The 25,452-nt window shown below is 41.7% G+C and overlaps 1 protein-coding gene and 1 pseudogene across 1 annotated transcript; both read right to left on the bottom strand.

Moving 5' to 3' along the window:
• Positions 1–545: 545 nt before the first annotated feature.
• On the bottom strand, positions 546–17,422 carry pfdn1 (prefoldin subunit 1). The gene is made up of 4 exons (XM_029690372.1): positions 17,327–17,422; positions 16,518–16,684; positions 13,309–13,393; positions 546–956 (listed from the first exon to the last, which is right to left on the bottom strand). The coding sequence occupies exons 1-4, from the start codon at positions 17,393–17,395 to the stop codon at positions 873–875; spliced, it is 405 nt and encodes a 134-aa protein (XP_029546232.1). The 5' UTR covers positions 17,396–17,422; the 3' UTR covers positions 546–872.
• A 3,098-nt stretch (positions 17,423–20,520) lies between these two features.
• Positions 20,521–24,935, bottom strand: LOC115148462 (proheparin-binding EGF-like growth factor; annotated as a pseudogene).
• Positions 24,936–25,452: the final 517 nt, after the last annotated feature.

The raw sequence follows: 25,452 nt of genomic DNA, 5'->3' as shown, positions 1-25,452 counted from the left end.
ATAACATTCTGGAGTATATGCAAATTGCCATCATACAAACTGAGGCAGCAGACTTTGTGAAAATTAATATTTGTCATTCTCAAAACTTTTGGCCACGACTGTACATTCCAATCAAGATCACGGGATATTTTACCTTTTAGAATAAATAAGATAAGACACAGCAAGACGATGGATACAGCAAAGTGTAGTATGATTAAGCCCTCAACTGTATTTTATGGGTGGAGACTTCTTACTCTGTTATAGAACATCGCCAACAGACAGACGGACACACAACCAGTGATACAGAGTGGGGTGGTGATGTCAAAGACAGAGGGGGGGGGGGCAAGAGGACAATTCAAGGAGAGAGAGAGATGGAGAGAGAGCAGACAGGATATCAGGAAGCCCAAAACCTCCTGACAGGAAACCAGTGACGTATAGGAAGGAACAAACAATCGTGCACATGCGAAGACAGGAATCAAATAAGTCTACCCTTGACTGATTAAACGGTCACACCAGCAGCCAATAAGTGCAATAAGCCTCTAAAATAAACACAAGGCACAATCCTCTCGTTTCAATACCCATTTTAATTATCATATCAACAAACTGCAGCAGTAACAAACAAAAAAAATCTGAAGTTAAAATGACATCGCAAGACACTTTCCAAGTGGATCATTTAATGTGAAGACACAGTCCCTTCAGATTGTATAACTTAAGTAACAGGGCAGATGTTACAGCACTGGCACAGAAGCAAGAAAACCTCAGACTCCATGTGGACAACAGCACCTGCTCGGTCAGTTATTAAGGGTTACTGTAGCCGATTATAACATACACAAATTATATCAGAGGGAAGTCACAAATTAGCGAAAGTGTGCGTTTGTATTGGTGTTTCTATCTCACTGGGCCCTCCTGGACATGAGCATTTCTCTGATGTTGTCCTCAGCATCCTTCACAGTACGCTCCAGGTACGTCTTCTTTTGCTGTAGAGAGGACAAAGGACAGATTCAGTCAACCACTCATTTTCCCATCATGACCTCAGAGGGATATTTTCCCTTTTTCCATTTCTGGAGATGGCAGATGTCTTCACAATACTGGGGAACACAAGAAATTGATACATGAACATGTCTACACAAAGATACCTACATACAGAGAGACACATAACCTAAATAGGATTTCCTGAAATGTAAGTGATATCGATGGGCATACCATTTAAACCTTTCTGTACAAAGAACTATCCAAATATCCACTCCTGGAGCCAGTTTCAATGAAAATTTACTCTACATGAAGTTCTAAATGCTGTAGGGAAAAGGCCAAGGACACCTGGTGAGTGAGTCGGAGAATGTGGCCTATAAAAAGGGACTTACAGCACCTTTCACAGATAGTTTAGGATCACTTCAATGCTATAGACCAGGCACATCATTTCTGTTAATATGAATTTATAGGCCACAGTCAGTCAAGTAATAATAAAAAAAAGACTGCTATTACTACCGAGTCAGTCTTGCTCCACAGAATATATGGGCCTATAACAGAGAATGGAGTGGGGGATGTACACTACATGACCAAAAGTATATGGACACATGCTCGTCAAACATCTCATTCCAAAATCATGGGTATTGATGTGGAGTTGGTCCACCCTTTGCTGCTATAACAGCCTCCACTCTTCTGGGAAGGCTTTCCACTAAATGTTGTAACATTGCTGCGGGGACTTGCTTCCATTCAGCCACAAGTGCATTAGTGAGGTCGGGCACTGACGTTGGGCGATTAGGCCTGGCTCGCAGTCGGGAGTTCAAATTCATCCCAAAGGTGTTCGATGGGGTTGAAGTGGGGGCTCTGTGCAGGCCAGTCAAGTTCTTCCACACCGATCTTGATAAACCATTTCTGTATGGACCTCACTTTGTGCACAGGGCATTGTCATGCTGAAATAGTAAAGGGCCTTCACCCAAACTGTTGCTACAAAGTTGGAAGCACAGAATCATCTAGAATGTAATTGTACAGTGGTGAGAAAAAGTATGTTAACCTGTTGGAAATACCTGGATTTCTGCATAAATTGGTCAGAAAATTTGATCTGATCTTCAGCTAGGTCACAACAAGACAAACACGGTCTGCTTAAACTAATAAAACACAAACAATTATACATTTTCATGTCTTTATTGAACACACCATGTAAACATTCACAGCACAGGTTGTAAAAAGTATGTGAACCCTTGGATTTAATAACTGGTTGACCCTCGTTTGGCAGCAAGAACCTCAACCAAATGTTTCCTGTAGTTACGGATCAGTCCTGCACAACGGTCAGGAGGCATTTTGGACCATTCCTCTTTACAAAACTGTTTCAGTTTAGCAATATTCTTGGGATGTCTGGTGTGAACTGCTCTCTTTGAGGTCATGCCACAGCATCTCAAATCGAGTTGAGGACAGGACTCTGACTGGGCCACTCCAGAAGGCATATTTTCTTCTGTTGAAGCCATTCTGTTGTTGATTTACTTCTGTGTTTTCGGTCGTTGTCCTGTTGCATCACACAACTTCTGTTGAGCTTCAATTGGCAGACAGATAGCCTTACATTCTCCTGCAAATGTTTTGATAAACTTGGGAATTCATTTTTTCCGTCGATGATAGCAAGCTGTCCAGGCCCTGAAGCAGCCCCAAACCATGATGCTCACTCCACCATACTTTACAGTTGGGATGAGGTTTTGATGATGTGCTGTGCCTTTTTTTCTCCACACAGTGTTCCTTCCAAACAACTGAACTTCAGTTAAATCTGTCCACAGAGTATTTTGCCAGTAGTCCTGTTGAACATACACGTGCACTTATGCACACTTCAGACGTGCAGCAATGTTTTTTTTGGACAGCAGTGGCTTCTTCCGTGGTGTCCTCCCATGAACACCATTCTTGTTTTGTGTTTTACGTATCGTAGACAGAGATGTTTAGCATGTTCCAGAGATTTTTTTTGTCTTTAGCTGACACTAGGATTCTTCTTAACCTCATTGAGCATTCTGCACTGTGCTCTTGCAGTCATCTTTTCAGGACGGCCACCCCTAGGGAGAGTAGCAACTGTGCTGAACTTTCTCCATTTATTGAAAATTTGTCTTACCGTGGACTCATGAACATCAAGGCTTTTAGAAATACTTTTGTAACTCTTTCCAGCTTTATGCAAGTCAACAATTCTTAATCTTAGGTCTTCTGAGATCTCTTTTGTTCGAGGCATGGTTCACATAAAGCAATGCTTTTTCTGATTAGCAAACTCAAATTTTGTGAGTGTTTTTTATAGGGCAAGGCAGCTCTAACCAACATCTCTAATCTTGTCTCATTGATTGGACTCCAGGTTAGCTGACTCCTTACTCCAATCAACTTTTGGATTAGCCATTAGCCTTTTCCAACCTATACTGTGAGTTTTTAAATTATTTATTCAATATAGACAAGAAAAATACAACAATGTGTGTTATTAGTTTAAGCACACTGTTTGTCTATTGTTGAGACTTAGATGAAGATCAGATAAAATTTGATGACCAATTTATGCAGACATCCAGGTAATTCCCTTCACCCGAACTAAGGTGCCTGAACCATGAAAAACAACCCTAGACCATTATCCCTCCTCCACCAAACTTTACAGTTGGCACTATGCATTGGGGCATGTAGTGTTCTCCTGGCATCCGCCAAACCCAGATTTGTCTGTCGGACTACCAGATGATGAAGCGTGATTCATCACTCTAAAGGACGTTTCCACTGTTCCAGAGTCCAATGGCAGCGAGCTTTACACCACTCCAGCCGACGCTTGGGATTGTGCATGGTAATCTTAGGCTTGTGTATCAAACATCTCTGGAGAGACCTGAAAATAACTGTGCAGTGATGCTCCCCATCCAACCTGACAGAGCTTGAGAGCATCTGCAGAGAAGAATGGGGGACACTCCAACATTTTTGCTTTGTCATTATGGGGTATTTTGTATATTGATGATAGAAAAAAAATATATTTAATCAATTTTTGAATAAGGCTGTAACAAAATATGGAAAAAGTTGAGGGGTCTGAATACTTTCCGAATGCACTGTGGTGTGTATAATTTTCCTTGTCAAAACATGTTAAGACCCATATCTAAGGCAAAATATGTGCCCTGTCACCAGTGTGGAATGCAGGAAATGTTGAGCCTTTTGTTTATTCACATATTTATGTTACGGTCAAAAACGAACGTAGCCGAGTGACGAAGCCCAAGGGGCCATCCCATTAAACAAGAATCGTTAGGGATGCCCTATTGACCTCAAACAGGCAGTGTCATGGAGTCAATATAACCTCATCTAATGTTGAGCTTATGGAATCAATGCTGGTCCTCTTGCATTTATGTGGGTGGGTGGCAGTCAGGTCAGTGAGTCTTGTTGTACAGTGCATGGATGCTCTCATGTATGCGATGACCAGCTCTGAGGACTTCAGCCAGGGCAACAATGATGAGGTAGAAAGACTGCACACAGACAGAACAACAAATAGACCCGTTGTCATGTTGAGTTCCTGCATCAGATGCAGAGGAAGCCTATTCTGAACTAATAATGATGCACGCTTGATGTCATCGAAGTTTCTAACAAATGTCAACAGAACAATTCTGCCAATGATTACTTGACATTTACTGATGACTCATAGTCCTATTTACTGTGCCTTAAGAAAGTATTCATACCCCTTGACCTATTTAACATTTGGTTGTGTTTCAGCCTGAATTCAAACTGGATTAAATAGACTTGTTCTCTCGCCCAATTCCACATAATGAAAAAGTAACAACATTTTTTGAAATTTTTGCAAATTGATTAAAAATGAAATATATGTAATATATTTTTTTTTCATGAGACCATGCCCAAATCCCTATAATTCGCCTAAAGAAAAGACGGAGATACAGGGGGCGGAGATCGGGGTGCCTTATGAGAATTTGTTGGCGATTGGGTAAACTGCCACTACCATTCATCCTATTGGCCAACGTGCAATCGCTGGAAACTGAACTGGATGATCTGCGATCAAGACTATCCTACCAACGGGAAATTAAAAACTGTAATATTTTATGTTTCACCGAGTCGTGGCTGAACGACGACACGGATAATATAGAGCTGGCTGGATTTTCCGTGCATTAGCAGGACAGAGCAGCTACGTCTGGTAAGACGAGGGGCAGGGGTGCGTGTCTATTTGTCAATAACAACTGGTGTGCAATGTCTAATATTAAAGAAGTGTCGAGGTATTGCTCGCCTGAGGCTGAGTGCTTCATGATAAACTGACCATCTATATTCTCATCTATATTATTCGTAGTCGTCTATTTAACCCAACAAACCGATGCTGGCACTAGGACCGCTCTCAACGAGCTGTATAAGGCCAAAAGCAAACAAGAAAATGCTCATCCAAAAGAGGCGCTCCTGGTGGCCAGGGACTTTAATGCAGGCAAACTTAAATCCATTTAACCTAATTTCTACCAGCATGTTAAATGTGCAACCAGAGGGGGCAAAACATTTTTACACCACCTTTACTCCACACACAGACACGTACAAAGCTCTCCCTTGCCCTTCATTTGGCAAATCTGACCATAACAAAACTAAAGAAGGAAGTACCAGTGACTCACTCAATACGGAAGTGGTCAGATGACGGGGATGCTACGCTACAGGACTGGAATGTTTCCGGGATTCATCCAATGGCATTGAGGAGTATACCACCTCAATCACCGGCTTCATCAATGAGTGCATCGACGACGTCGTCCCCACAGTGACCGTAGGTACATATCCCAACCAGAAGCCATGGACTACAGGCAACATCCGAACCGAGCTAAAGGCTAGAGCTGCCGCTTCAAGGAGCTGGACACTAATCCGGACGCTTATAGGAAATCCCGCTATGTCCTCAGATGAATCATAAAAACAGGCAAAGCATCAATACAGGACTAAGATTGAATCCTACTACACTGGTACTGACGCTCGTCGGAAGTGGCAGGGATTGCAAACTATTACAGACTACAAAGGGAAACACAGCCGAGAGCTGCCCAGTGACGTAAGTCTACCAGACGAGCTAATGCCTTTTATGCTCGCTCGAGGCAAGCAACACTGAAGCATGAATGAGAGGACCAGCTGTTCCGGACGACTGTGCGATAACGCTCACCATGGCCGATGTGAGCAAGACCTTTAAACAGGTCCACATTCACAAAGCTGCGGGGCCAGACTTATTACCAGGACGTGTACTCAAAGCACGCACGGACCAACTGGGAAGTGTCTTCACTGACATTTTCAACCTGTCCCTGGCCAAGTCTGTAATACCTACATGTTTCAAGCAGACCACCATAGTCCCTGTGCCCAAGAAAGTGAAGGTAACCTGCCTAAATGACTACCGCCTCGTAGCACTCACGTCTGTAGCCATGAAGTGCTTTGCCCCAACATATCCACAGATGACGCAATGTCAAATCGCACTCCACTCTGCCCTTTCACACCTGCCCTTTCACACCTTTGTGAGAATGCTGTTCATTGACTACAGCTCAGCGTTCAACACCATAGTGCCCTCAAAGCTCATCACTAAGCTTAGGACTCTGGGACTAAACACCCTCTACAACTGGATCCTGGGCTTCCTGACAGAGGTGGTAAGGGTAGGCAGCAACACATCTGACATGCTGATCCTCAACACGGGGGCCCCTCAGGGGTGCGTGCTTAGTCCCCTTCTATACTCCCTGTTCACCCACGACTGCCTTGCCAAGCATGACTCCAACACCATCATTAAGTTTGCTGATGACAACGGTGGTAGGTCAGATCACCAACAATGATGATACAGCCCATAGGGAGGTGGTCAGAGGCCAGGACAACAACCTCTCCCTCAATATGAGCAAGACAAAAGGAGCTGATCGTGGACTACAGGAAAAGGAGGGCCATACAGGTCCCCATTAACATCAACGGGGCTGAAGTGGAGCGGGTCAAGAGTTAAGTTTCTTGGTGTCCACATCACCAACAAACTATCAGTCCAAACACACCAATTTAGTGGTGAAGAGGGCACGACAACACCTTTTCCCCTAAGGAGACTGAAAAGATTTGGCATGGGTCCCCAGATCCCCAAAAAGTTCTACAGCTGCACCATCGAGAGCATCCTGACCGATTGCATCACTGCCTGGTATGGCAACTGCATGGCATCCGACCGCAAGGCGCAACAGAAGGTACTGCGTACAGCCCAGTACATCACTGGGACCAAGCTTCCTGCCATCAAGGACCTATATACTAGGCGATGTCTGAGGAAGGCCCAAAAAGTTGTCAAAGACTCCAGTCACTCAAGTCATAGACTGTTCTCTATGCTACCGCACGGCAAGCGGTACCAGAGCGCCAAGTCCAGCTCCAAAAGGCTCCTTCAAGCCATAAGACTGATGAACAATCAAATGGCCACGGACTATTCACATTGCTGCCCCCCCCATTTTTTTACGCTGCTGCTACTCACTGTTTATTATCTATGCATAGTCACTTTACCCCTACCTACATGTACAAATTTCCTCGAGTAACCTGTACCCCTGCACATTGACTCGGTACCGGTACCCACTGTACATACCCTCGTTATTTCTTAACTCCATTTCTTGATCTGGTTAAGGGCTTGTAAGTAAGCATTTCTCAGTAAGGTCTACACCTGTTGTATTCGGCGCATGTGACAAATACTTTTTTATTTGATATCATTTACATAAGTATTCACACCCCTTTTCTATGAAACTCAAAATTGAGCTCAGGCGCATCCAATTTCCTTTGATCATCCTTGAAATGTCACTATAACTTGGAGTCCACCTGTGGCCAATTAAATTGTTTGGAAATTATTTAGAAAGAAATACACCTGTCTATAAGGTCCCACAGTTGACAGTGCATGTCAGAGCAGAAACTTTGCCAAGGAACTGTCTGTAGATCTCCGAGATATAATTGTGATGAGGCATAAAGCTGAGGAAGAATATAAATATGCTTTTCATCGGCAGGGACTGGGAGACTAATAAGGATAGAGGGAACAATGAACGGAGCCAAACACAGGCAAATCCTTGATGAGAACCTGCTACAGAGTGCAAATGACATGCTGGGGTGAAGTTTTACGTTCCCAAGTACCCCTAATTGTATTATTATGTATTGTACTGACTCGATGGACACTCACTGGATTCTAACCACACACTCACACATACTGACACTCCAACACACACACATATTGTTGCCACACAGGTTCCTTCACACACGTTGCTACTCTGTTTATTATCTATGCAGTCACTATACCCCCTACCTACATGTACATATTACCTCAATTACATCAACTGACCCGTATCCCTGCACATTGACTCGGTACCGGTACCCCTTGTATGCAGTCTCGTTATTGTTATTTTATTGGCAGTACTATTTCTCCTTAGGTTTACTGAAAATCTGTGGAAAGACTTGATTGCTTAACAGAGCTTGAGAAAATCTGCAAGGAAGAATGGGAGAAAATCCCCAAATCCAGATGTGCAAAGCTGATAAAGACATACCCAAGTTGACTCAAAGCTGTAATCGCCACCAAAGGTGTGACACGGTCGCCAGGTGTACGATGTTTCCTCCGACACATTGGTGCGGCTGGCTTCCGGGTTAAGCGGGCATTGTGTCAAGAAGCAGTGCGGCTTGGTGGGGTTTTGTTTCGGAGGACGCACGGCTCTCGGAATTCGCCTCTCCCGAGTCCGTACGGGAGTTGCAGCGATGAGACAAGACTAACTACCAATTGGATACCACGAAATTGGGGAGAAAAAGGGGTAAAAATAAATAGACCCAATTTTTTTATTAACATTTTTAATTCAGGCTATTAACAACAAAATGTGGAATAGGTCAAAGGGTATGAATACTTTCCGAAGGCGCTGTAAACACCTAAAGGTGTTCACCTAAAGGTGTTTATTTGATTTCAATCACTTTTTGATGGCACCCCTTTTGATTTGAGTGGTTAGAGTGTTGGACTAGTAACCAAAAGGTTGCAAGTTCAAATCCCCGAGCTGACAAGGTCTGTCGTTCTGCCCCTGAACTGGCAGTTTAACCCACTGTTCCTAGGCCGTCATTGAAAATAAGAATTTGTTCTTAACTGACTTGCCTAGTTAAATAAAGGTAAAATAAAAAAATGGTAAAAGTAGTTTTATATAATTTAAAAGCTTACAAACATGGGTGTAAAAACAGTCTTTTTTTTTTACCTTTAATTAGACCCTGTTTTACATTATCCGAGGTGTTTGTGTTGTGCCTGCCATTGGTTGAGTACAGACTAAATACAGACTGGGTGTCATTTCAAATCGTAGAAATAGAATTCATACAATGGACATATCCCTTCAGACCACTGCAATTTAGCTGGCACATCATTGAAAACGAAACTTCCAATTAGTTCCACAAAGATTGCCACTGGTCCACCCACCATTGAATGTCTGTTCTACTATCGATGTTTTTATGATTTCAATAGGTTTCCTATGGATGATTGACAGTAGAATTTAAAACTGATATTCTCGTTCAAGTCAACATTCTCTGATGTGTGGACCTCCAACCATCTACGTGTTGCCAGTTAATTTCTATTTCATTCCCATTTTAATACATTTATCAGCCAAAACATGGCACCCACCCTGTATTCAAGAGCATGTTGTGTCTCAACCGGTGGCGGGCAAAACAAACACCTCAGATGATGTAAAATAAGGTCTAAGCTACAACATATGCGTAAATGAAAATAAATGACGAAGGTTTAAGAAAAAGAAAAAAATGTTATTAACTAATTGTTTTCAAGAAACTATACAATAGTTTGCTAACACTAAGCTTTTAAATTATATAAAACTCAACAGTTTGTCTTTTCCAGTGATGAAGAAATGGATGGTAGGGTATGCAAAACGTGTCAACTTTGAGCCCCTCTATCTCCTAAATGTTTTGGCATTCAGGTCTAAAAAGTTACTTTCTGACCACTTCTACCATGTGCAAATATGTACGGACATTATCGTTCAAATCAAAATGGGTGCGGTCAAAAAGTGATCGAAATCAAATGGAACGACCCCAAAACAAAACGTTTCCATTTCACATGTGGATGCAAATCACATTGGTTCTTTGAACAACATGAGGTTGCTGCTTGGTTGAAGTGTTAAATGGCTATGCAACCAACATCTCCCCATCCTCCCAAACCCCTGGGGTAATAATAATATATAATCACCCCTTAATAACCCGTTGAAAAAGTGAATAACTATAACACAGGGCGCTGACAGTTGTTTAAAAGACATGTCATCACAGACTAAGTACAATGACAGTCTGTACAGTGGCCAAAGCAGTGCCTCATTAACGTCATTGTTTCTGCAGTCATCACACATACCTGGGGATCAAGAGGGGAAGCAGGCCCACTGGGATACTGATGAATCATGTAACCTCATAACTTACCAGTGGAACCCCTCCGAGATGAATTCATGCACGGACACGAGATAACTTCCAGGCTGGATCTAAATACAGTGCGAGTGGGTCCATTGGTGGCAATCCTGGGCTCCCGAGTGGCGCAGCGGTCTAAGATAGTGGTTCGAATCCAGGCTGTATCACAACCGGCCGTGATTGGGAGTCCCATAGGGCAGCGAACAATTGGCCCAGCGTTGGCCGGTGTAGGCCGTCATCGTAAATAAGAATTTGTTCTTAACTGACTTGCCTAGTTAAATAAAAGGTTAAAATAAAACATTTAAATGATAAAAAAAAATACTAAAATTGGTCTCTGTACACAGGTGTGAAAAAAATGAAATGACAATCCAAAGAGTAAAGTGACTCAGGGTCTGAGTTAGGGGTCATTCACTGATGGTGGGAAGCAGTTAGCCTTTACAAACAGAGAGTAGTCTTGTTTTTGGCAACAAACCCACCACATATAGAACGAAGAAGATTCTCCAAAAGTTCAAAAACATAAATGTGGTCTGCTATTTGCAGTCTTTCAGCTGACAACAAAGCAATGTGTTTTTGTAGCACTAGCCACACAGTAACCATGGGAAACAGCACAAACTAATGAAACAGAAAATGGCTGGAAGGCGTTAGTTGGCAAAAAAGGAAAATAACATCTGTTTGAAATGCCAGTTCTATTGCGAGTGAGTGAGGCTATGACCACAATCCTGTCCCATAAGAGGGAAACCCTGGGCGTCACTCCAGAGCCACAGAGTTGACCAGGGTGATGTCATGGGCTTGTCTGGGATTACGCCCCACCCCTGGAGAAGGCCACATTCAGACCCAGACAATCGAAGACCCAGGGCCAGAAACCATACTTTCAGAAAGTATTCACATGCTTACAAATGAATTAAAAACGAAAAGCTGAAATGTCTCGAGTCAATAAGTATTTAAACCCTTTGTCATGGCAAGCCTAAATACAGTGCATTCGGAAAGTATTCAGACCGGTTGACTTTTTCCGATTTTGTTGCATTACAACCTTATTCTAAAATGGATTAAATGATATACAATTTCCCATCAATCTACACATAGTATCCAATAATGGCAAAGCAAAAATAGATTTTTAGAAATGTTTGCAAAGGTAAAAAAATTTTTTTTAAATGAAATACCTTATTTACATAAGTATTCAGACGCTTCGCTATGACACGCAAAATTGAGCTCAGGTGCATCCTGTTTCCATTGATCATCCTCGATGTTTCTACAACTTGATTGGACATGATTTGGAAAGGCACACACCTGTCTATATAAGGTCCCACGGTTGACAGTGCATGTCAGAGCAAAAACCAAGCCATGAGGTCGAACTAATTGTACATATAGCTCCGAGACAGGATTGTGTCGAAGCACAAATCTGGGGAAGCGTACCAAAACATTTCTGTTTTGGTAGACAGGCTCAATTGTTTCAAGCAGGACCACCCAGGTCACCACAGAAGTTAGACTTCCCTTTGTTTGCATAGAACACAAACGCAGTAGCTCCCTTTGATACCCAAGGCCCAATGGAGCACCTGACAACATCCCTTCCCTGAAATATACAGTTATATTCAACTTTGCACTTATGTTACATTGAAGAGTGGAAAGGTGCCTATTGATTCAAACCAACTGCTGATTGATATAACAAAAGGGAAATCCCACTGAACCCAATGCTTGTTTCCACAAGGACGAAACTAGGAACTGCTCTTCTGATCGATTGCAGACAAAAGACCACAGTGAGAAACATTAGTTTAAAATTTAAAAAAAATCCAGCGGGCGGCATTCTTTGTGACCAATATTTCCTACGGTACAGGGTGGTGTATGGGAGTTGTCCCCATAGGCCATGTTCTTGACAGGTCAGGCTGGAAAGTCATTCTGACATGATACATCTCACACCACAGGTTCAATCAAAGGTCTTTGACACTAGTTGTTGGGGTAATAAACTCCATGTTATTTGCATTTCTACATACTTCAGAAGTAGAGAAATAGGAGTGAAACCCCAACTCAACACCCAGGAAAAGCTTTTTGTGTCTGCTAAAACTTGAGTAAGGAACAGCTCTTGGAGTTCCACTTAAAGATGCTACAGAAAGGTTGTGGGAGTGTTTATGTCTCTCTGTCACTTTCTATATCTAAACACATAGGGGGAGAGAACTCCATGCTTGCTGCGCTAAAGAGGTGGTCATCTCAGTCACTTCCGTCATGGCCTAATAACCCAGTGCCACTGTTAAGTTGCTTAAAATAGACACAGGGCCATTCACACAGCCACCGACTTCATAATGGAAGAACACATTTGTATATTTTAGAAGTGAATAATATGTTATTTGCACCATTTGTATTTGGCAAGCATGAGATGCCCGTTTTTTTCAGATATCTGTTTCAACCCGATATAAAAATGCCCTTAAGCCATCATTCATTTGGTCTCAAATATGAATAGCATACATGGAACAGAAAATGCTACAGGCTATATTGGAGAGTTCAAAGAGAAAACAAACATCCGTTTCTGATTTTAAAAAAGAGCGGCTGTGGAAGGAATGCAAGAACTGGTTTTCTACAGTAGGGTTTGGATCAATTCAGAAAGTGACTGGAAATTCAAGAGTCGCATTTCAATTCACTTCTTTAACCGAGGAAATGTAAAAGTGAATTGATCCCAACACTGATCTACAGGAAGTCTTAAGCTAAGTGGGAGAGATATCGAGGACTGAACCTTTGAAATATTCAAAAGTGTCTGGATCTATGTGCACACAAAAGGCGGCAGGTGGCCTAGTGGTTAGAGCGTTGGGCCAGTAACCGAAAGGTTCGTGGATCAAATCACCGAGCTGACAAGGTAAGAGTCTGTTGTTCTGCCCCTGAACAAGGCAGTTAACCCACTGCTCCTAGGCCGTCATTGTAAATAAGAATTTGTTCTTAACTGACTTGCCTAGTTAAATTAAAAAATATAATAAAATCTGTGTCAATATTAATGCATACCTCAAGCTCCTTAATTTTCTCATCTGCTGTCTTCTGTTTGTAAGTCAACTGTGTGTTGATATCTTCTTTAGACTGCAAGATGAACCTGAGAGAGCGAGAGACAGAGAGGAGAGCATGAAGTCAGCGTGTGAGGTGTCTCAAAAACCCAACCCTAGACAACTGCAGAGACTAGGGTCTGGTTTGCTTCAATGACGGACTCTTAGAATAGATCAGGGGTCTCCAACAGGTCGATCGCAAGCAAGTAGCTCGCCAAACAACTCAGAAAGTACATGCAATATTTCATGTTTTCTACTGCAAACTGTCATAAACAAATCTCACGAGTATCAGACACCACAAGCTCCCAGCTAGTATCTAATCAACGCTGCATTGACATTATCACACTCCTGGTTAAACACTATTGGCGTAAAAAGCCAAACATAACACAATATCTGCCAATTCATTTCCAGCAATATAGCCTGTGTGTGGTGCATGCGTTTCTCTATCACTCTGTGTGTAGCCAGTTCATGTGATAACCGTCTGTGGATTAACAGAAACACTTTCCCCAAAACCTTTTCAATTAAATGTTAAGTGCAAAGTAGGCTTACCTGGCAGAAGTAAATCATGAGTAAGTATATCATTTGTATCTACGATGTTATTTGCTAACTGACATGAAATGAGCAGCAGCCGTACAGAACCATTGCTGAACCGGCACATTTCTCATTCGCTAGATGCACAATTAAAGGGGAATTACACACACACATTTATTTTTTGTTTTCTTCAAGACCCCCCCCAAAAAAATTGTAATCTAATGTGATTTAAGCATTGACATGGATAACTCAGAATTTACAGCTCCAGAAAAAATTAAGAGACCTCTGCAAAATGATCAGTTTCTCTAGTTTTACTATTTATAGGTATGTGTTTGGGTAAAATGTACATTTCTGTTTTATTCTATAAACTACTGGCAACATTTCTCCCAAATTCCAAATATGGTCATTTAGAGCATTTATTTGCAGAAAATGACAACTGGTCAAAATAACAAAAATGATGCAGTGTTGTCATACCTCAAATAATGCAAAGAAAATAAGTTCATATTCATTTTTAAACACAATACTAATGTTTGAACTTTGGAAGAGTTCAGAAATCAATATTTGGTGGAATAACCCTAATTTTCAATCACAGCTTTCATGCGTCTTGGCATGCTCTCCACCAGTCTTTCACATTGATGTTGGATGACTTCATGCCACTCCTGGTGCAAAAATTCAAGCAGCTTGGCTTTGTTTGATGGCTTGTGACCATCCATCTTCCTCTTGATCACATTCCAGAGGTTTTCAATGGGGTTCAGGTCTGGAGATTGGGCTGGCCATGACAGGGTCTTGATCTAGCGGTCCTCCATACACACCTTGATTGACCTGGCTGTGTGGCATGGAGCATTGTCCTGCTGGAAAAACCTTAGATGCCTAGTTTGCATCAACTATTATTATCCAACGCATACAATGACATTCAAGACGATTCTGTGCTTCCAACTTTCCTGTTTCAGCATGACAATGCCCCCGTGCACAACACGAGGTCCATAGAGAAATGGTTTGTCCAGATCGGTGTGGAAGAACTTGACTGGTCTGCACAGAGCCCTGACCTCAACCCCACCGAATACCTTTGGGATTGATTGGAATGCCGACTGCGAGCCAGGCCTAATCACCCAACATCAGTGCCCGACCTCACTAATGTTCGCGGCTGAATGGAAGCAAGTCCCCGCAGCAATGTTCCAACATCTAGTAGAAAGCCTTCCCAGAAGAGTGGAGGCTGTTATAACAGCAAAGGGGGGACCAACTCCATATTAAATCCCATGATTTTGGAATAAGATGTTCGACGAGCAGGTGTTCACATACACTACGTGACCAAAAGTATGTTTTGATTTCAAAGACATTCTAAGGTTGGTATCATTCACAACTAAAGTTCCCAAATAACAAAATCTAGCATATAGGACCTGTTTGAAATGATCCCTTTTACGCTCACTTCGCACAAGCGCACTCGCTCCATAATGGTAAAAATATCCTTTCTATTTCATTCAGCTAAGTTCAATTATATTCTTCTTACTATAAAATCATAATATAAAATAATGGCACAGGACTTATAAGAATATCTTGTCAGCTAAATGAACAAGCCTACAACCTATGGCAATGAGCATAGCCAGATAACTAACATAACATTGGGCTCCCGAGTGGTGCAGCGGTCTAAGGTACTGCACCTCAGTACTAGATGTGTCACTACAGACACCCTGGTTCGAATCCAGGCTGTATCACAACCGGCCGTGATTGGGAGTCCCATAGGGCGGCACACAATTGGCCCAGCGTCATCCGACTTTGTTCATAACTGACTTGCCTAGTTAAATAAATGTAAAATATATATATATATATATATATATATATATATATATATATATATATATATATATATATATATATATATATATAAAAAACTCATTCTGTTCTTCTGAAATACATTTTCTTCATATCATGTTTCTTTAGAACTGACTAAAATAAATCATGGATTTATGGTGATGGTGTATATTTAGCATGACGGCGGTCTTTTGCATGACAATAACTAGCTGACAACTTCATGCCCGCCACAGCCCTAGCTGGGGTCGCAAGAATTTTCAGATATCAAAATGGGGTTGTGGGCAAAAAAGTTTGGGAACCCCTGCATTAGAGTATATGACAAGATGAATAGTAATCTACAACAGTGGTTCCCAAACTGTGGGGCTTGCCCCCTAGAATTGCAAGAAAATATGTTTTAAAACTGCAAAATGTTCTTTGCACCCCAAAATGTGTAGAATTTAAGGAAATCAGCATTTAACCTGCAAAATTCTCTCCCCCATCAAGAGTGATTTGAACAGTTTGTGACATAAACAGTGCTTGTCCCCATTGAAATAGACATGGTGAGTGCATGCAAGGGGTTGGCAGGATGTTCCCCAATGCTGAAAGGGGGGCCCCCATTATAACAATAAAAAATATATAAGATTTAATGCCGTTACTCATAACTATTTATAACTACTTATGAGAAATGTTATATATATATATATATATATATATATATATATATATATATATATATATATATGTTATAATTCATATATAGGCTACATGAATACATACATAAGGATTACCTGTTTCTTCATGGGAAGTGTTCTATTAGTGAAATCCAACAGTAAACAGCCAGAGAATACTACTCACATGCGTCCTACTCCTTCATACATGCGGGTGTTGTCTGGTAGGGTTTTTATTTCTGCATGTGTCAGGTTGGCATGTTTTTTCATGCGAGTGAGCTGGTCGATCTGAAGATCTGCCAGTTTCGCCTTTTGTTGTGTGTCAATCATTTTCGATTGCAGCTCTGCAAAGGCCTGCATGAACAAATAAGACAGCATTATTTCAAACATCAATAATCAGACCTGAGTTCTATACAAGACATATTTGAAATCGCTTGATTTGGGTGTGGTTTGCACTTTTAGGACTGTTCTGTTGCAACAGGCAAGCTCAAGACTAGCATAGTTTTAGTAAGTATTTGAAATGATAGCAAATAGTGAACCTAGGTCTGGTCAAAATGATCCCATTGTCCTATCACTGAGGAACCATCTCTGCTTATTACAGCTAGCGTTAGTTAGCAGGCTAGCTATAACAGCCTTGTGCTTTGACTTGTTTTAGTTTTGTTTGACTAGCTAGGTCTAATATTGGCTGATGAAAATGTAAGTGATGACTAATCGTGTCAAATCTTTCATCTAGCTAGTATCTACACACTGTTGCTAGATAGCTAACAACTGCCACGAGCTAGCTAACTGACAGCGCATGAATTCAGAAACTGACGTTGGCTAGCAAGCTAACGTTAGCGCACAAGCCATGCAGCATGACTCAATCACCTCTTAACGCTTTGTTATAAATAACACATACATCATTTTTTTAAACTGTTGAATCATGTCCCCGTTACACTTGACTTATTCGACCATTGTATTTGATAGAAAGAATGAAAAGAGGATTAAATGATTTACCTTCTTCAGCTCTAAATCTATGGGGGCCGCCATGTTGAACACGAGAACGTAACAACGAACCACGCCCATAAACGTAGCCTACAGTTCCGGGCTTGTTCAGCCGGCCCAGAGACGTACTTTTACCACGCAACATTTTATTTGACAGATGGATGGCTGAAAGCATTTGGTTTAATGATTATGGCTGGTATAATGTCATATTTTGCCAGCATCATCAAAGCTGTAATACATGTTCTCTGTATGTGAGTGTAGTATGGCCTTTGCCTTGAGGTCTATACCTTTATGGCACAGATGGTAGTGAATCAAATAAAATGTTATTGATCACATACACATATTTAGCAGATGTTATTGCGGGTGTAGCGAAATGATGATGTTCCTTGCTCCAACGATGCAGTAATATCTAACAATACAAGCAAATCTAAAAAGTAAAATAATGGAATTAATTAAAATGTAAATATTAGGATGAGCCAGAATATAAATACAGTGCAACACTTTTTCCATTTACAGCCTTATTCTAAAATAGTTTGAAAAAAAATCTACACACAATACCCCATAATGACAAAGCAAAATATATATTTTTTAAATTAGCAAATTTATAAAATAAAAAATGTATTAAAATAAAAGTATTCAGACCCTTTACTCAGTACTTTGTTGAAGCACCTTTGGCAGCGATTACAGCCTGAAGTTTTCTTGGGTATGACGCTACAAGCTTGGCACACCTGTATTTGGGGAGCTTCTCCCATTGTTCTCTGCAGATCCTCTCAAGCTTAAGTCAGGTTGGATGGGGAGCGTCGCTGTACAGCTATTTTCAGGTCTCTCTAGAGATGTTCGATCGGATTCAAGTCCGGGCTCTGGCTGGGCCACTCAAGGACATTCAGAGACTTGTCCCGAAGACACTCCTGCATTGTCTTGGCTGTGTGCTTAGGGTTGTTGTCCTGTTGGAATGTGAACCTTTGCCCCAGTCTGAGGTCCTGAGTGCTCTGGAGCAGGTTTCATCAAGGATCTCTCTGTACTTTGCTCAATTCATCTTTCCCTCGATCCTGACTAGTCTCCCAGTCCCTGCCGCTGAAAAACATCCCCACAGCATGATTCTGCCACCACCATGCTTCACCGTAGGGATGGTGCCAGGTTTCCTCCAGACAGACGTGACACTTGGCATTCAGGCTAAAGAGTTCAATCCTGGTTTCACCAGAACAAAGAATCTTGTTTCTCATTGTTTGAGAGTCCTTTAGGTGCCTTTTGGCAAACTCCAAGCGGGCTGTCATGTGCCTTTTACTGAGGAGTGGCATCCGCCTGGCCACTTTTCCATAAAGGCTTGATTAGTGGAGTGCTGCAGAGATGGTTGTCCTTCTGTAAGGTTCTCCCATCTCCACAGAGGAACTCTGGAGCTCTGTCAGAGTGACCATCAGGTTCTTGGTCACCTCCCTGACCAAGGCCCTTCTCCCCTGATTGCTCAGTTTGGCTGGGTAGACAGCTCTAGGAAGAGTCTTGGTTGATCCAAACTGCTTCCATTTAAGAATGATGGATGCCACTGTGTTCTCCTCAAATGTTATTTGTCACATGCGCCAAATACAATAGGTGTAGACCTTACAGTGACGTATGTGTGTGAAAAATAACAAATAATTAAAGAGCAACAATAAAATAACAGTAACGAGGCTATATACAGGGGGTACCAGTACAGAGTCAATGTGTGGAGGCACAGGTTAGTCGAGGTAATATGTACAGTACCAGTCAAAAGTTTGGACACACCTACTCATTCAAGGGTTTTTCTTTATTTTCACTATTTTCTACATTGTAGAAAAAGAGATGGCAGAGTGAAGGAAAGGCAGCCAACAAGTGCTCAGCATATGTGGGAACTCTTTCAAGATTATTGGAAAAGCATTCCAGGTAAAGCTGGTTGAGAGAATGCCAAGAGTGTGCAAAGCTGTCATCAAGGCAAAGGGTGGCTACTTTGAAGAATCTCAAATATAAATTATATTTCGGATTTGTTTAACACTTTTTTGGTTACTTCTTCCATATGTGTTATTTCATAGTTTTGTTGTCTTCACTATTATTCTACGGTGTAGAAAATAGTAAAAATAAAGAAAAACCTTTGAAATAGTAGGTGTGTCCAAACTTTTGACTAGTACTGTACATGTAGGTAGAGGTAAAGTGACTATGCATAGATAATAAACAGAGTGTAGCAGCAGCTACAGCAGCTAGTCCGGGTAGCCATTTGATAAACTGTTCAGTAGTCTTATGGCTTGGGGGTTCAAGCTGTTTAGAAGCCTTTTGGACCTAGACTTGGTGCACTGGTACCGCTTGCCATGCGGTAGTAAAGAGAACACTCTATGACTAGGGTGGCTGGAGTCTTTGGCAATTTTTAGGGCCTTCCTCTGACACTGCCTGGTATAGAGGTCCTGGATGGCAGGAAGCTTGGCCCCAGTGATGTACTGAGCCGTACGCACTACCCTCTGTAGATCTGAAGACCCATGCCAAATCTTTTCAGTCTCCTGAGGGGGAACAGGCATTGTCGTGCCCTCTTCACAGCCACAACTGTCAGTAAGAGTGTCCATCATTGAGTCTTTGAATGAAGAGATGGAGATAAAACTGTCCAATTTGAGTGATTTTTGCAGCTCGTTCCAGTCGCTAGCTGCAGCGAACTGAAAAGAATAGCGACCCAGGGATGTGTGTGCTTTGGGGACCTTTAACAGAATGTGACTGGCAGAACAGGTGTTGTATGTGGAGGATGAGGGCTGCAGTAGGAGAGGATCTGCAGAGAAGAATGGAAGAAACTCCCCAAATACAAATGTGCCAAGCTTGTAGCGTCATACCCAAGAAGACTCGAGGCTGTAATCGCTACCAAAGGTGCTTCAACAAAGTACTGAGTAAAGGGTCTGAATACTTAACTAAACGTGATATTTTTGCGAACTTATCACAAATAAAAGCTATCTAAAAACCTGATATTTATTTTTTCATTAATTCCATTATTTTACTTTTTAGATTTGCTTGTGTTGTTAGATATTACTGCACAGTTGGAGCTAGGAACATAATAATTTCGCTACACCCACAATAGCATCTGTTAAATATGTGTATGTGATCCATAACATTTGATTTGATTCACAGCCCCCGGGGCAAAATGAGTTTGACACCCCTGACGTAAAGTCTATCAGGCCTTTGTCATTGTGTAATTGAAAGACACTCTTGTCACTAGATTCTCAGGGATGTGCATCCGCCTTCAGTTTGACCTTCTCCTCATTGTCAAAGTTGTATTCACCTTGCTTATGATACCTGATATGACAATGGATAAATACTGTAAATATGTGCCATTGTGGACAGGACAGGTGCACAGAGTTGGTGATCCTGAAACATCTCATACCTTCTCAAAGATAGAAACAGGCTCTGAGGCACACTGACTCGATGGCCATGGTCAGAAACAGAAAGGACAGAACCACTGCTACCACAGTCACTGCCACTGTCCTGTTGTAGCCTTTTGCCTCCTTTGTCACTGGCAGACTGAAAATGTGACAACGCATACCAGAGTATCCCAGTAGACATCTACACAGAAATACAGTAAACAGTGACTTGAGTCTAGAAATAACACATGCATGATATAACCACACACACAGGGGCGTAGTCTAGCTAGCTATGTAAACTTGTAGTAATCATGGTCGAATTACCGACTGTGGGGAGCCCCATTGATTTTGTTAGTAACTCTCACTCAGATATCATATTCAAAACTGCTAAAAATTCTCTTTGCCCTATGGAAAAATATGTAAAATTTTAGGAAATTAGCTGTAAAACTGCCAATTTTTCTCTGCCCCATGGGAAAAGAAGTAGAAAACTCCACCCAAAAACGATATTTTGGTATTTGTTTCATTAGTCCATTGTTGATATCGTCACAAAATGTTTTGCTTGTCAGCAATCAAGTTTTCAAGATATGTAACTTTGAAAATACAGAAAGGATACCCTTATGATGTATTTTGCATCATATTATGCTGCGTTTTGCATCATACGGGGATGATTTCTGTATTTTGAACATTACATATCTTGAAAACTTGATCGCTGACAAGCAAAATATTTTGGGACTATGCCAACAACAAACAAATTAAACAAATAACAAAATATAATTTTTGGGTGGATTTTTTCTTTAAGCACAGGCAGCATAGAAATAGCACACATAGAACAGATCTACCGCTTTTTAGACTTGCTTTCAATGAGAATGACCCAAAAAGTAACATATTGCAGTATTTTTTTTTTTACTCCGCTGTCAAGAGGGGGGCCGCTAAAATGTTTTGCTCTGACTGCATGAGTAGGTATGGATGTCGTTACACAGACCCAAGAGCCACTGCGGCCCCTCATGATGAGTTCAGATTTTTTTGTGGCCCCCACCCCTGGTCTAGAGGGTTTATTGCATGTGTTAACTTCATGCAAGAGAGAGGCAGCCATGATGATCTTTTATTTTTGATAATTGTGTAGCTGGGAGATTGATTCATTTCAGTTTGACCTTTCATGCCTACTTTTTTATTAAAACAGTTTTTAACTATGTATGTTGCTGGTTATTATTACAGTATAATAACTAAATTGAAAATATTATGTTAAGTTTCAAACCATACAGTATGTAGAGCAGCAGTAGTAAGAACCTGACATAGGGGAATTGAAAAAAATACTAGGAAATGTATTATGCAGTAGCAGAAAAAGAGTACAAAGTGGTTGTTTAATTGAATATATCCACATTAACAGTCACACTGGTATTCAGTACAGTATGAATGGCCATGGCCCTAAGACTGATTGGACTGTATCAGAGCAAGTGCCCCTCTGCAAGGCCCCCCTTAGCAGTGTACATTTGCCCATTTCTAAGTTAATATTTGTCTGTATCCTTTTCTCGAAAGGTACTAGAAATGAGCATTTAAAAATTTGGGGGCATACACCAAGACCCGAGCAGGAAAATGTGTCATCCCCCAATGTCAGAGTCACTCCTACACCCCTGCGCACACACAGACGCAATGATGGGTGTCTAACAAAATACAGATAATGCGCTAAATGAGGGGATGGGGCTCACATGCATGATGGCTCTTGTAGTTCTCTAAGGTATTGGCAGACCCCATGAATGCAGTAGTCTTTATATTTCCTCTGACAGTAGCTCCTCTTTTTACCATTGCCCTTTCTCTTGCCCTCCCTTCTCCTGTCTGTGAAGGGAGCCACGGGCAGATCTTTCGGTTTGGTGGAAAATGCCACTGGAGATTAGCGGGAGAGAGGAAAGTAAAATAATGTACAATGTATTTATACAATATAATATACACTGAGTATACAAAACATTAAGAACACCTGCTCTTTCCATAACATAGACTGACCAGGTAAATCCAGGTGAAAGCTATGATCCCTTATTGATGTCACTTGTTAAATCCACTTCACTCAGTGTAGATGAGCGGGAGGACAGGCTAAAGAAGGATTTTTAAGCCTTGAGACAATTGAGACATGGATTGTGTATGTGTGCCATTCAGAGGGTGAATGGGCAAGACAAAACATGTAAGTGCCTTTGAAGAGGGTATGGTAGTAGGTGTATCAAGAATGGTCCTCCAACCAAAGGACATCCAGCCAACTTGTGGAAAGCTTTCGACACCTAGAGTCCATGCCCTGAAAAATTGAGGCTGTTCTGAGAGAAGGGGAGGGGTGCAACTCAATATTAGAAAGGTGTTCTTTTTGCTTGGTATACTCAGTGTATATGGTACATTTACATTGTAAATAGGTTTACTACGAAACTATGTGAATCTTTGCAAACAGTTTCCGGTTTCAGAGAGGCTCATGAATACGTACAGTATATATAAACTGTGGTAACCTACTGTACCTCTTGGAAAGTGCATTTCATAATCCCCAGACAGATGGTCATCTTCACCATGCTCATAATAGTATTCCTCCTCCTTGTCATATTCCACCTGTTCGTCTGTTATTTTGTTATCATTGTGGAGGAGACTGTCCACAGATACCTGGGCAGGGACTTACCTTCGTGCCCGTCAGTGGCATTGACAGAGGCACCACTGGATAGCCTGAAAGACACTGGAGACACACATGGGATTTTTATTTGAATACTATTAGGTAATAAGATTGAACGCAGCCACACGAGGTAATCCCTCCCGAGTGACAGCAAAAATAGTCAGGACTCCAGTTAATTGACATTTTAATACTAGAATATACACCTATTTTACAATCATGTTATGTTTATATTTATCATATATTCCTAGAATATACAGTCGTGGCCAAAGGTTTTGAGAATGACACAGATAACATTTTTCAAAGTCTGCTGCCTCAGTTTGTATGATGGCAATTTGCATTTACTCCAGAATGTTATGAAGAGTGATCAGATGAATTGCAATTAATTGCAAAGTCCCTCTTTGCCATGCAAATGTACTGAATCCCCAAAAAACATTGTTGTGAAGAAGGCTTCAGGGTGCCCAAGAAAGTCCAGCAAGCGCCAGGACCGTCTCCTAAAGTTGATTCAGCTGTGGGATCGGGGCACCACCAGTACAGAGCTTGCTCAGGAATGGCAGCAGGCAGGTGTGAGTGCATCTGCACGCACAGTGAGGTGAAGACTTTTGGAGGATGGCCTGGTGTCAAGAAGGGCAGCGAAGAAGCCACTTCTCTCCAGGAAAAACATCAGGGACAGACTGATATTATGCAAAAGGTACAGGGATTGGACTGCTGAGGACTGGGGTAAAGTCACTTTCTGTGATGAATCCCCTTTCCGATTGTTTGAGGAATCCGGAAAAAAGCTTGTCCGGAGAAGACAAGGTGAGCGCTACCATCAGTCCTGTGTCATGCCAACAGTAAAGCATTCTGAGACCATTCATGTGTGGAGTTGCTTCTCAGCCAAGAATGTGGGCTCACTCACAATTTTGCCTAAGAACACAGCCATGAATAAAGAATGGTACCAACACATCCTCCGAGAGCAACTTCTCCCAACCATCCAGGAACAGTTTGGTGACGAACAATGCCTTTTCCAGCATGATGGAGCACCTTGCCATAAGGCAAAAGTGATAACTAAGTGGCTCGGAGAACAAAACATCGATATTTTGGGTCAATGGCCAGGAAACTCCCCAGACCTTAATCCCATTGAGAACTTGTGGTCAATCCTCAAGAGGCGGGTGGACAAACAAAAACCCACAAATTCTGACAAACTCCAAGCATTGATTATGCAAGAATGGGCTGCCATCAGTCAGGATGTGGCCCAGAGTTAATTGACAGCATGCCAGGGCGGATTGCAGAGGTCTTGAAAAAGAAGGGTCAACGCTGCAAATATTGACTCTTTGCATGAACTTCATGTAATTGTCATTAAAAGCCCTTGACACGTATGAAATGCTTGTAATTATACTTCAGTATTCCCAAGTAACACCTGACAAAAATATCTAGACACTGAAGCAGCAAACTTTGTGGAAATTAATATTTGTGTAATTCTCAAAACTTTAGGCCACGACTGTACACCCATGATTCGCCTATACGTTATAACTTTAGGCTGGGCTATATAATATAACCTACCCCCAAGATAAACAGACCACTGCAACATTGTAACAGTCCCAACTCACTCACCTGATCTATGGAAAAGAAAAAGCACAAATCGTCAATATACAATGTTCATTGCTGGTTTTTTGGAGCAACTGAAAATAAACTGAATGCGCCATAAACATTTTTAACTCAACTCCACAGCACCATGTATGTCCGGTAAAATGTTTCTAGCTCCAGCAAAGTTGTTGCTGCTTCTCAGCTAGTGGCTTCTCTATCACAGTGCTTGGCACAGAATTTGGGAAAATAACTGTTCATTCCCCAGTGGCGCAATAACCTTATGGATGTTGCCGCCCAATGATTCATGGCCACACCTTTCAATAACAGAGGCAGAGCCTAAACTGTAAAGTATGAATTTCATGGCATATACACTACATATACAAAGGTATGTGGACAGCCCTTGAAATTAGTGGATTCTGCAATTTCAGCCACACCAGTTGCTGACAGAAGTATAACTGCGAGCCAGGCCGAATCGCCCTACCTCACTAATGCTCGTGGTTGAATAGAAGCAAGTCCCTGCAGCAATGTTAGAACATCTAGTGGAAAGCCTTCCAGAAGAATGGAGGCTGTTATAGAAGCAAAGTGGGAACCAA

Source organism: Salmo trutta, chromosome 15, assembly GCF_901001165.1.
Source record: "Salmo trutta chromosome 15, fSalTru1.1, whole genome shotgun sequence".
NCBI lineage: Eukaryota > Metazoa > Chordata > Actinopteri > Salmoniformes > Salmonidae > Salmo > Salmo trutta.
Note: the sequence above shows the minus strand (reverse complement) of the source record. Positions and strands in the feature narration are given on the sequence as shown.